Source organism: Lepus europaeus, chromosome 21 (assembly GCF_033115175.1).
Source record: "Lepus europaeus isolate LE1 chromosome 21, mLepTim1.pri, whole genome shotgun sequence".
NCBI classification, from domain to species: Eukaryota; Metazoa; Chordata; class Mammalia; order Lagomorpha; family Leporidae; genus Lepus; species Lepus europaeus.
The window spans coordinates 16,721,581-16,733,874 of record NC_084847.1 but is presented as its reverse complement, the minus strand read 5'-3'; the positions used below and the strand labels follow the sequence as shown (position 1 = coordinate 16,733,874).

The window sequence follows — 12,294 nt, the reverse complement described above, 5'->3', positions numbered from 1 at the left end:
CTAAATAGCAAACGATGAGGAAAATTATTAAGTTATAGGATATTCACCTGAAGGAATATGAAAAGTCTGAAATTTTGGAAAAATGCTCCTAATTTTAAATTCAGAATTTGATATATAATTTTATATCATGTTCTTGATGTGAAAAATATGAAAACACAAATATACAAATGGAATAAAGATGTACATCAAATTTATAACAAATGTTTGAGTAATAGGCATATTTTTACTTCTTATTTCAATATTTGTATTATCTATGTTTTAAATCAGAAAATAATTACAATGATAATGCTTGAATTATTCATTATAAATTTTTATTTTATTCTGATTTCTCAAGCCTTGGGTTTGCTATTAACCTATATACATATACATAAACAAATTCACTTCTAAAAGTTTATCATTACAAATAGCAAATGAATTAAAAGAGAAGGGACCTCATAAACCTTTTCCACAGCGATAGTCAGTGTTGAGTTGAGTTTGTGGTGTGCTGCTTAGGATCTTCCCATGTATCTACTGATAAATGTGTCTATACATGTGTCTGTTGTATACATTTACTATACTATTGAGAGAGAAACAATAATATTTTGAAAATTCCTTTTCCATCCAATAATGAAATAGAGTGTTTTGAATCCAACTTGGGCTCAAATAGAGAAAAATCTGATAGAGCTTTCCAAAACTGAGAATTTTCTGTCCTGTTTATCTAGTCACGTTTACACCTTAGAATATAATAGTGAACTCTTTATCTGCTCATGTTCACCACTTTAGAGAGAATATAGTAGTGACTGATTCAAGAACTGCATAGGTTTCTGGAGTAGATAATCTTCTAAATATAAAATACAAAGAAATCTTAGAAAAACTCTTCTTCCTAAGTGGCAAAACTTACCTGCTTTGGTGAGTTGACAGTTTTTTCCCAGTCCCTGACCTCTAATATTCTTACTTCATTCTCTGCTTTGAGTGTCTTCTACTTATTATTTTTGAGTGTTTCCTACCTACTTACCTTTTCCTGTTTGATTTAGTGTTTCATAGGAGCCATGGTATATATTAACTAAATTGTCTTAATTAGTAATGAATATTAACATATAAAAAAGTCAATTTTTAAAATATTTATTTATGCTTTTGAAAGTCACAGTTACAGAGAGAGAAAGGGAGAGACAGAGAATAAGAGATCCTCCATCTGCTGTTTCCCTCCCCAGATAGCCACAATAGCCAGAGCTGGGCCATGCCAAAGCCAGGAGTCAGAGGGGCTCTATCTGGGTCTCCCACGTGGATAGCAAGGGCCCAAACACTTTGGCTGTCTTGTGCTGCTTTCCCAGGCCATTGTCAGTGAGCTGGATCAGAAGTGGAGCAGATGGGACACAATCCAGCAGCTATATGGGAAGCTGGCAATATAGGTGTAGACTTGAACTACTATGCCACAACACTGGCCCCAAAAGTCAATTATTCATAATTTGCTCAGATAATCAAGAATCAGTTTGCTGTGGCTTTTTTCTTTACAGGTTTCACATATGTAATTTATCAGGGACATGGAAACTATAGCAGGCATTGTAGTGAAGAGTGATTTACAGATTTCCCACTTCTGAGAAAAAATTAATTGGGAACAAGTAATATAAATATGAAAATAATGTTTTGCCGCTAGCTCTTTCTCCTCTTCTCTCTTCACTTTTAGATTCGAAGCACTGTTTGCTGAGCTGGAAGAACGTCAGGAAGAGCTGGGCATTGCTGCCTTTGGTGTCTCTATGACGACCTTGGAAGAAGTTTTCTTTGCGTAAGTGATTATGCATGAGGAAGGCAGAGGAGAACCTCCTCTTTTAATATCATATTTCAGTTGGAAAGCAATTCTCATTTTGTATAATGCTGGAGTAATGAAGAAATCATAGTAGATTTCTGGCTGTGCTAGTCTGTTAATGCCAGGTGAATTCCCTTATATACTCACTCAACTAGTGCTGTGATGCTGCACCAGCGGATTGTGGAACTTAAGTGAGAGCAGCGAACCAGAGATCAGGGACACAGGACGCTCAGTGTTAAACCTGAAGCTATGCGACTGCATAAAGACTGACTGCTTTTATTGAATACCCAGGACAGGAGAGTATTAGGGAAGACTGTGTGTCAGACTGTCTGGCTTCCATTCAGGTGCCTGTGTCTTTCAAGAATAGAGGAGTTAGGATTGCCCTAGATAGTAAACAAATTACATGGTCATAGAAGTCTTGGATTTAGCTGGAAGTTTTGTTAGGGAGAACTCTACAATCTTGATCTAATCTTGGCACTGTAACCTACTTAACTTGTGTGTGGTTTGTATTCTGAGATTAACTTGTGTCGTGAGTGCCACTTCTCATGCAGCTCAACAAGGCTAATGCAACATGTCGGAGCACAGGCAAGAATCACACAGAATTGTGATAGTCTTTTCAATATAATTTATTATTCAATATTCAATACCACTCAATATATATACACAGTGCACACATCTAAAAGTCAATACCACCTAATGTGTCATTAGTCCATAGGTCAAAACACACACTTAGGAGTAAGGCAACTTCCAGAAATATCCAGCAGTAGTGATAAGTATAACACCTACAAAGCATAAGAGCATAGCCAGTCTGAATACTCATGGCTAAGGTTGTAATATGAATGTTGCATTTTCAAGGTTCATATCATGGTCACAAAAAGTCAAAGTCCAAAGTCCAGAGTCCAAAATCTCCGTTATCACTTGGAGAGACGGATCTCAGAACAGTCACTTACAGGCAGGAGTGGTGGGATGACTGCAGTCTGGGCAGGCTCGAAGTTCCAAAATGGACAGCAAGGTGAATGGTTGGAGAGGTCACTGATAAGAGGTCCAGTATGGCTCCTATGTCAGGTCTGGCAGCAGCTGGGACGTCCAGGCGAGGTTGGCACCAGCAGAGTGGCGAGCAGAGCTTCAGTCAGTGAAGACTCGGGCAGAGTTCCATGTGCACTGAGCCATGGTCCCCAAGGGGATGAAGAGCCAGTTGTGAAGCTTGCCTTTTTATCCTCCTTCTGGGGTGGGTGGGTAGTGAATTTGCCCTCATGTGTCACAAATCACAAGCTCATTTTTTGGGGTGTCACCAACCAGATGTTGGTGCCTGGGTGTGACCAATGATGTTTTAGGTGTCTTCTGGGTGTGACAGTAGTGAGGGTGAAGTAATGCAGTAGCCAGCTGGTTGGCTTCTTCTTGTGATGTAATGTCTCCCAGTCCTTATCAGGCCTCACCACCTGTGTCTGTTTTGACAGATGGTCTAGGCAGTTCCTGGTGCTTATTGGCCCTAGCTTAAGTAACTCCATTTTGGTTTTGCTTAGCTTAAGTAACTCCATTTTGGTTTTGCTTTTTCTCTTTCTTTTTGGGTTAGTGGTGCTCTGTAACTCTTTTGGGACTCCTGTGGGATTCCCCACAACTTGCACTGTGTGGAAATTCAGAGAGAAAGTATCTTGGGAATTCAGGATACTTCTAAGGGAATGTGAGCTGGTTAGCTGTCAGAAAACTTCAAAAAGTATTATCTGAGGTCTAGATTTCATTCTTTCTGGCCTCAAAACCATCTTGTGAGTCTCAGTGTCTACAAAGTCTAGTGACTCTCAAGTTAACAAAGTAAACCTAAGAAATGTACAAAGATACTTCAAAAAGTTCATGGAAATGAAATAAAAAGAAAAATTAATTTTGGTGAAAAGATTTGGAAATTCATGGGGCTAATCTTCGAGCATTGCAGGTAAAGTCACTGCCTGTAACACTGGGATCCCATGTGGACACTTCCACTTCTGATCCAACTCCCTGTTAATGGCCTGGAAAAAGCAGCGGAAGATAGCCCAAATGTTTGAGCGAAGTGATCGAAGCTCCTGGCTCCTAGCTTTGGCCTGGCCCAGTCCTAGCCATTGTGGCCATCTGGGGAGGGAAACAACAACAGATGGAAGATCTCTTTCTGTCTCTTCCTCTCTCTCTCTGTAACTCTTTTTTTTTTTTTTAATCTACTTTTAAAAAAGAAACCGTACATCGTTTTCTAATAACATAACCTTTATGAACTTTTTGATGAATGTATAATATATGACTATACCTATCTATCTAGAGAGGATATTACTTGATTAATTTAGAATAAGAAATATAACAGCAAAGGGAAGCAGATAATAATATATTCTTGTCAGTTGTGTTTGCTTTATTCCATTAAAATACTACTGCTAAGAATCAAAGGATGTTTTTTCTTTAAGGAGCATATTTTGTCACCTTCATGTACTGATTCCACAGTGTACTAAGCTTGTTTTTTCATTGTAATTAATTAATTCATGGTTTAGTAGAAACAGTATGAGCAGTAATGTCAGATAAATTTAGGTTTTTAACCATGCCTGTAACAATGCTAATTTCTAGATGTCACAGATTTATTTAACATCATCAAGATTCAGTTTAACCTTTTTAAAGGGGTTAATATGAGGATGGATGCTAGGTTTGTAATAGATAAAGTTTAATGGCTAGATAATAGTAGTTACCCCAAAAAGGGTACCATGGTGACAGTGATAAGATTGACTCAAAAAGAACATTATAAGGGCCGGCACCGTGGCTCAATAGGCTAATCCTCTGCCTGCGGCAGCGGCACATCAGGTTCTAGTCCCTGTCCGGGCACCGAATTCTTTTTTTTTTTTTTTTTTTTTCCAAGCATGATCTCACTTTATTGTAAAAGGGAGGTGTATATATAGCTGAGGTACAGAGCAGATGGTACAGAGTGGATGAGAGGACGAGGGCAAAGGGGTGGGGTGTTGTGATGCAAAAGGGTCTTAACAACTCCTATTGTACCACCTTGAAGATCCTTAGGCAAAAGTGCCCTGGGGCTAGGGTGTTTGCTACCAGGGAATTGAAACTTAAAGATAGGTTTTCAAATTCGAGGCAGGTTCAGGAAGTTCCTCTAGGCCTCCCTGGATTCAGCTTCCCCCACAACTCGCCCTTTATGTTTTAACACGCAGTCCCTGTCTTAGGTTGCCCCCAGCCGTCCTTGCCCTTACCCGTCATTGGTAACCCAGGCAGCTTGGCCATGAGCCCTGTCTTAGGTTGGTACAGGATGCTGGGTGCTTTACCCATCTTGGGGTGTCGTGTGACTTGTAATTATGGGAGTGTGGTGATCCTTCTCCACTGCCTGTCTTAGGTTGTTCCGGTCCATCCAGAATCTTACCCGTCATTGGCAATGTGGAGAGTACCGGGGGAACTTCCCCAGTTTAGGGGATCGTAGCCCTCTATGGGTACCAGCCTCTGGTAATGAACCTCAACCTGTCTCACCCTTATTGCCTCTATGCGCTATTGTATAACCTGTATAAGCCTATTCATTATGCATGGCCAATAGCAAAGATTAAAAGCAGGGCAAGAAGCAGTCCAAGAAGAGGGAAGAGGTAGGGCAAGAGTCCATTAAGGCCCGTCCAAAAGGGGCTTTCTTGGAGTTCTCTTCGTCTTTTTCAGGTCCTCCTGAAGTGTTTTGATGATCACGTTTGGGTCATCGAATCCCCCGTCACTGGGCCAGGCACTTCTTATCAGGATCACAGTGAAGAGTAGCATCCGCATCATCGCCTGCCTCTCGATCTGGATCTCCATCCATTTCTGGAAGAGGAAAGACAAGGGGATCTCCCTCAGGGGCAAACCGCTCCTTGGGTGGGTTGTTACTTGCATCGGGCATAGGCCTGATATTTCTGGCTGGTATCCAAATCGGAGTCACCGAATTCTGTCCCGGTTGCTCCTCTTCCTGTCCAGCTCTCTGCTATGTCCCGGGAGTTCAGCTCTCTGCTATGTCCCGGGAGTTCAGTGGAGGATGGCTCAAGTGCTTAGGCCCTGCACGTGCATGGGAGACCAGGATAAGCACCTGGCTCCTGGTTTAGGATCAGCGGGGTGCGCCGGCCTCAGCGGCCATTGGGGGTGAACCAACAGAAAAGGAAGACCTTTCTCTCTGTCTCTCTCTCTCACTGTCCACTCTGCTTGTCAAAAAAAATTTTAAAAAGAACATTATAAAACTGATTAAAAGTTAATATTTACTGAGTGTTTGCTATATATTAGATATCATTCTAAATGGAATGTATTGATATTTAATCATTAAAATCCAGTTCATTCTATGAAATATATTCTTTTATAGTATCCACTTTGCCAGTGAAGACATAGGCAGGGGAAAGATTATATAATCCTTTAAGAAATTATATGAAATTATATAGATTCTCTAAGACTCCACCAAACTAAGAAGCGACAGTTTCAAACCAACTTAATAGAATTTTTGTGTCATTTGCTTTTCATTTGTATACTTATTATTTCTTATTACAGAAATCTAAAACGCTGTTCATTTATATCAATATTTTATATTTTTTCTGATGTATATGTGGGAAAATATTTCTAATCTTGAAAGTAGATGAGTATTATCTATATTTTCTTCTAGCATTATTTTTATTTTACTTAATTAAAGTTAGTTTTTTGCATGAGACCAGATATCGGATCTAATACCCACTCCTATTGGTTAGTTAGTTATTTCAGTGCCCTTCTCTTAAAATTATTTCATTATGATTATTAGACATACTGATATCTCTTCCAAAATTTTTAGTGCAACCATAAATATAGGCTTTGTATTCCAATGGTAACTCTATGTTTGCTAAAATCCATTAATGTTTGTTAGTGCAGATTCCCTTCTTCTTTTTGCAGAATTATACTTTAGCTCTTTCTTATTACATATGAATATATTACTTTGTCAACTAATTTTTTAAGAATATCTTACTTTTTCTATTTAATGTGTTTATCTCTGGAATTATCTGAAAAAAATTATTTGTATTCTATTTCCTGTTACCTATTTTATTTATTTCTCCTTTTTAGTAAATTATATACAAAATCTGGTTCGAAATTTAAAATGAACAGTCCACCAAAAACTAAGACTTACACATCTTATATCTAAATAAATAAAGGAAAAATTTATGGAACTCCAAGAAAAAATATAAATTCACATTAGTATGAGAATCTTTAACTTAGTTCTCATAGAAATTGCAGATTAGGCCAACAAAATTTTAATAAGGAAATAGAGGACTTTACTAATGCAATTTCCAAGGTTATCTTTTTCTATTGTTCTCTCTCTTTTCTATTTAAAGATTTACTTTTTTTTTATTTGACAGGCAGAGTTAGGCAGTGAGAGAGACAGAAAGGTCTTCCTTCCGTTGGTTCACCCTCAAAATGGCCGCTACGGCCGGCCGGAGCGCAGCACCAATCCAAAGCCAGGAGCCAGCTGCTTCCTCCGGGTCTCCCATGCAAGTGCAGGGGCCCAAGCACCTGGGCCATCCTCCACTGCCCTCCCGGGCCACAGCAGAGAGCTGGACTGGAAGAGGAACATCCAGGACTAGAACCCAGTGCCCATATGGGATGCCGGCTCTGCAGGCGCAGGATTAACCAAGTGAGCCATGGTGCAGGCCCCCATAAAGATTTACTTGCTATATTTGAAAGACAGAATTACAGAGAGGTAGAGGCAGAGTGAGAGAGAGAGAGAGAGAGAGGTCTTCCACCTGCTGATTCAGTTCCCAAATGGCCACAACAGCTGGAGCTGAGGCGATCGGAAGCCAGGAGCTTCTTCCAGGTCTCCCACATGGGTACAAGGTCCCAAGGACTTGGTCCATCTTTCTCTGCTTTCCCAGGCTATAGTAGAGAGCTAAATTGGAAGTGGAGCATCTGGAACTTGAACTGGCGCCCGTATGAAATGCTGGCACTGCGGGTGGTGGCTTATATGCTATGTCACAGCGCTGGCCCCTTCTGTTGTTTTCTTGCACCCTCCCCACACTCCTACATATACATTCATACACACCTTTGTATACTTAATAAATAAATTGAAAGAACATTTTGGAGAGTTTGTTACTTCCAGGACTGCCTTGCAAGAAATGCCTAAGAGAGCTGAAAGAAAACAGTAGTGAAAAGGATATGAAATCATAAACCCCACTGGTGAATATACATAGGCACCAAGATTAATGTAACACTGCAATAAAAATGTGCAAATTACTTTTATCCCTCATATGAAAGGTAAAAATTTGTTAATGGATACACAATATAAAAATGTACAAGCAAACAATGCAAGAATACAAAGTGTGTGTGTGAGTGTGTGTGTGTGTGTGTGTTAGTGGATGGGTGAGTAGGGAAGTCAGTGTAGAGGTTTTCTATACAATTGAAGTTTTTATGAAGTTTTTGTAAATTAATAATAGTAGGTTGAATGTACAAGATACTATATGCAAGCCTAAAGCTATCCACAATGAAAGAACCTGTAAAAGATACACAAAAGATGAAGATCTCCAGGATAGATCATGTGGTAGATCACAAAACAAGTACCAGCATATTTTAAAAATTGAATCATATCAAGTATGTTTTTTACCATAGTGCAATAAAACCTGTCAGTAACAAGAAAAACTTTTGAAACTGCATAAATACATGGAAATGAAAAATCAATAGATCAAGGGGGAAATTTTTGAAATTTTTTAAAAGGAATGAAAATTGAAATACAGCATACCAAAACCTATGGGATATAGCTTTTGTACTAAGAGGGAAGTTTATTGCAATCAATGCTTATATAAAAAATGCTGAAAGATCTTAAGTAAACACTTAAGGCATCACCTTAAGGAACTTTAAAAACAAGAACAAATAAAATCCAAAATCGGTAGAATAAAGAAGTAATAAAACTCAGAGTACATATAATGTTATATAGACAGAAAAAGACTTAAAAATCAGTGAAAGAGAGCTGGTTCTTTGAAAAGTTAAGCTAATTGACAGCTAAACTAAGAAAAAATAAGATTCATATACATAAAAATACACATTACAGTTCACATCACAGAAATGCAATGGATTGTTAGAAAGAAATTACTATGAATAATTACCTGGTAACAAATTTGAAAACCTAGACGAAATGACCAAAGTGCTGGAATCATCCATTCTTATCAAAATTGAATCATGAAGAAATAGAGTACTTGAACAGACCACTAACAAGTAGCAATGTGAAATCAGTTTTAAAAGTTTGTCAGGGGCAGGCAATGTGGTGTAGTGGGTAAAGCCGCTGCCTATGACACTGGCATCCTATATGGGAGCCAATCTACTTCTGATCCAGCTCCCTGCTAATGTCCTGGGAAAAGCAGCAGAAGATGGCCCAAGTGTTTGGGCACCCACCATCCACATGGGAGACCCAGGTGAAACTCCTGGCTCCTGGCTTCAGTCTGGCATTGCAGACCTCTGGAGCTGCCTGGGGAGTGACTCAGCAGATGTAAGATATTGTCCCCCCCCCCCCCCCCACCTTTCTCTCTAATTCTAACTTTAAAATGAATAAATCTTTTTTTAAAATGATCTACTTATTTATTTGAAAGGCAGAGTCACAGAGACGTAGAGAGAGAGAGAGAGAGAGGGAGGGAAAGAGAGAGAGAGACCCTCCATCTACTAGTTAATTTCCCAAATGGCCACAATAGCCAGGGCCAAGACGCAAGAACCTCCTCTGGGCGTCCCACATGGGTGCAGGGGCCCAAGCACTAGGGCCATCCTATTACTGAGAGAAATTAAAAATTAAAATAGATATAAATAAATCTACTTGCCTTTGTTAAGTCAGGAGACTAACATTTTAAAGTCATAGATTCTTTCCAAATCAATCTATATATAGTTTCATTGAACCATGATAAAAATGCCAGAAGTCATTTTTGTAGAAATTGACAAACTGATTCTAAAATTTCTTTTGTTTAAGGTTTATTTATTTGCAAGACAAAGTTACAGAGAGAGAGAGACAGAGATGTAGAGAGCATGAGATTTTCCATCTGCTGGTTTACTCCCCAAATGGCAACAATGGCTGGAACTGGGCTGTTCTAAAGCCAGGAGCCAAAGCTTCTTCCAGGTCTTCCACATGGGTTCAGGGGCCCAAGCACTTAGGCCATCTTCTGCTGCTTTTCCAGGTCATTAGCATAACAGGGAACTGGATTGGAAGTGGAGCAGCAAGGACTTGAACTGGTGCCCATATGGATTGCCAGCACTGCAAGCAGTGGCTTTACCTTCTACTCCATGGCGCTGGCCCCTAAAATTTCTATTTCAACATAAAAGACTTAGAATAATCGAACTTCCTTTGATTTTGCATAACCAGCATTGATTGTAATCAAAAGGAAGAAAGTACTCTCAAGTTCTGCTAATTGTACAATGAATTGGTCCCAGCATATTGGTGAACACACATGTGGCTGTATCCAGCTAGTTGAAAATACCTTTCGGGGCCGGCGCTATGGAGCAGTGGGTTAACGTCCTGGCCTGAAGCACCAGCATCCCATATGGGTGCCGGTTCATGACCCGGCTGCTCCATTTCTGATCCAGCTCTCTGCTATGGCCTGTAAAAGCAGTAGAAGATGAGAAGATGGCCTAAGTCCTTGGGCCCCTGCACCCACGTGGGAGACCCCGAGGAAGTTCCTGGTTCCTGGCTTCGGATCATCACAGCTCTGGCCATTGCGGCCATCTGGGGAGTGGAAGACTTCTCTCTCTCTCTCTTTCTGCCTCTCCTCTCTCTGTGTAACTCTGACTTTCAAATAAATAAATAAATCTTAAAAAAAAGAAAATACCTTTCACAACACAGAAGCTTCACTGTTAGACATATACAATATAGAAACTGTCACACATATGCCAAGGAAGCAGATACAAATACATACTCAAAGATGCAACAGCAAAATATGATAATGAATAATGTGTGAATAAAATATACCAAATATAGTTAAATACTGTTCATCAGTTGAAGTGAATGAACTGAATTTCCCTCCCTCATATCAACATGGAGAAATATAAAACATATAATGTTTTAGAGGAGGAAAAAGTTTTTTTTTTTTTAAGATTTTATTTGTATACTTGAAAGTCATAATTACAGAGAGGCAGAGAGAAAGAGAGGTCTTCTATTCGCAGGTTCACTCCCCAATTGGCCGCAATGGCCAGAACTGTGCTGATCCGAAGCCAGGACGCAGGAGCTTCTTCCAGGTCTCCCATGTGGGTGCAGGGGCCCAAGGACTTGGGCCATCTTCTACTGCTTTCCCAGGCCACAGCAGAGAGCTGGATCAGAAGTGGAGCAGCTGAGACTCAAACCACACTGATATGGGACGCTGGCACTGCAGGCGGCGGCTTTACCTGCTATGTCACAGTGCTGGTCTCAAAAGGGGTGCTTTTAGGACTTTCTATTAAGTATCATTTATACAAAGCTTAAACCCATAAAACAAAATTTTACTTGGATGCATGAGTATAGATATAAAATTATTAAAATATATCCTACATTTTCCACTGTAAAATTGCTTTTCCCCCCACTTTCTGGGCTCCTTTCCTCAGAAGCACGCCACTAAAAACAGCTCTCACTATGATTGGAGAAATTAGATTGGAGAAATTCGGGAATAGGGCATACATACATTACTTGGAATTCTGCAGGGAAAATTCACCTCTCTTCCATTTATTCATCTAATCCTCTATATCAACGTGGACTAATGTAATTTTACCTTAGCCTGGTTGTCAAGGTCAATATCATCTGTGATTGCTCACGTCAACATATATCCCCTGATAAGAGGTGAGAAGTAGGGTCCTTCGCTTCTGTAGTGTTCTTCCTTATAATCCACAACCCCTTTCTAACTTTGAGAAAAATATGACAAATCAAACTTAAATGAAATTTTGCCAAATGCTTGACCTGCTCTGCTCAAAACCGCCAAGGTCATGAAAGCAAGGAAAGGCCAAGAAAGTGTCACATGCCAGAGACTAAGGAGACACTATGACTAAATGTAACTAAGTGCTAAATGGGATATTTGACCAAAAATAGACATTAATGGAAAAATTAGGGAAATATGAATGACCTGGAGTTTAAGTAACTTATCAATGTTTGTTCCTTAGTAGTGACAAAAGTATAATAATGATGGATGTCAATAATAAGGGAAAGAGAAGAAGCAGTATATAGGAAGTTTGTATTCTATGCTACTTTTCTTTTTTTTTTAAAACTTTTATTTAATGAATATAGACTTCCAATGTACAGCTTATGGATTACAATGGCTTCCCCCCCCCATAACTTCCCTCCCACCCACAACCCTCCCCTCTCCTGCTCCCTCTCCCCTTCCATTCACATCAAGATTCATTTTCAATTCTCTTTATATACAAAAGATCAATTTAGCATATATTAAGTAAAGATTTCAACAGTTTGCACCCACATAGAAACACAAAGTGAAACATACTGTTTGAGTACTAGCTATAGAATTAAATCAAAATGTATAGCACATTAAGGACAGAGATCCCACATGAGGAGCAAGTGCACAGTGACTCCTGTTGTTGACCCAACAAAT

The 12,294-nt window shown here is 39.5% G+C and overlaps 1 protein-coding gene across 1 annotated transcript in view; it reads left to right on the top strand.

The window, feature by feature from the left end:
- Positions 1–12,294, top strand: part of LOC133750442 (phospholipid-transporting ATPase ABCA3-like) — a 170,720-nt gene that overhangs the window by 84,704 nt on the left and 73,722 nt on the right. The window contains exons 16-18 of the mRNA XM_062180048.1: positions 1,664–1,762; positions 2,335–2,368; positions 2,639–3,015. Of these exons, the coding sequence (XP_062036032.1) occupies positions 1,664–1,762; positions 2,335–2,368; positions 2,639–3,015 (510 nt within the window). The remainder of the gene's footprint in view (positions 1–1,663; positions 1,763–2,334; positions 2,369–2,638; positions 3,016–12,294) is intronic.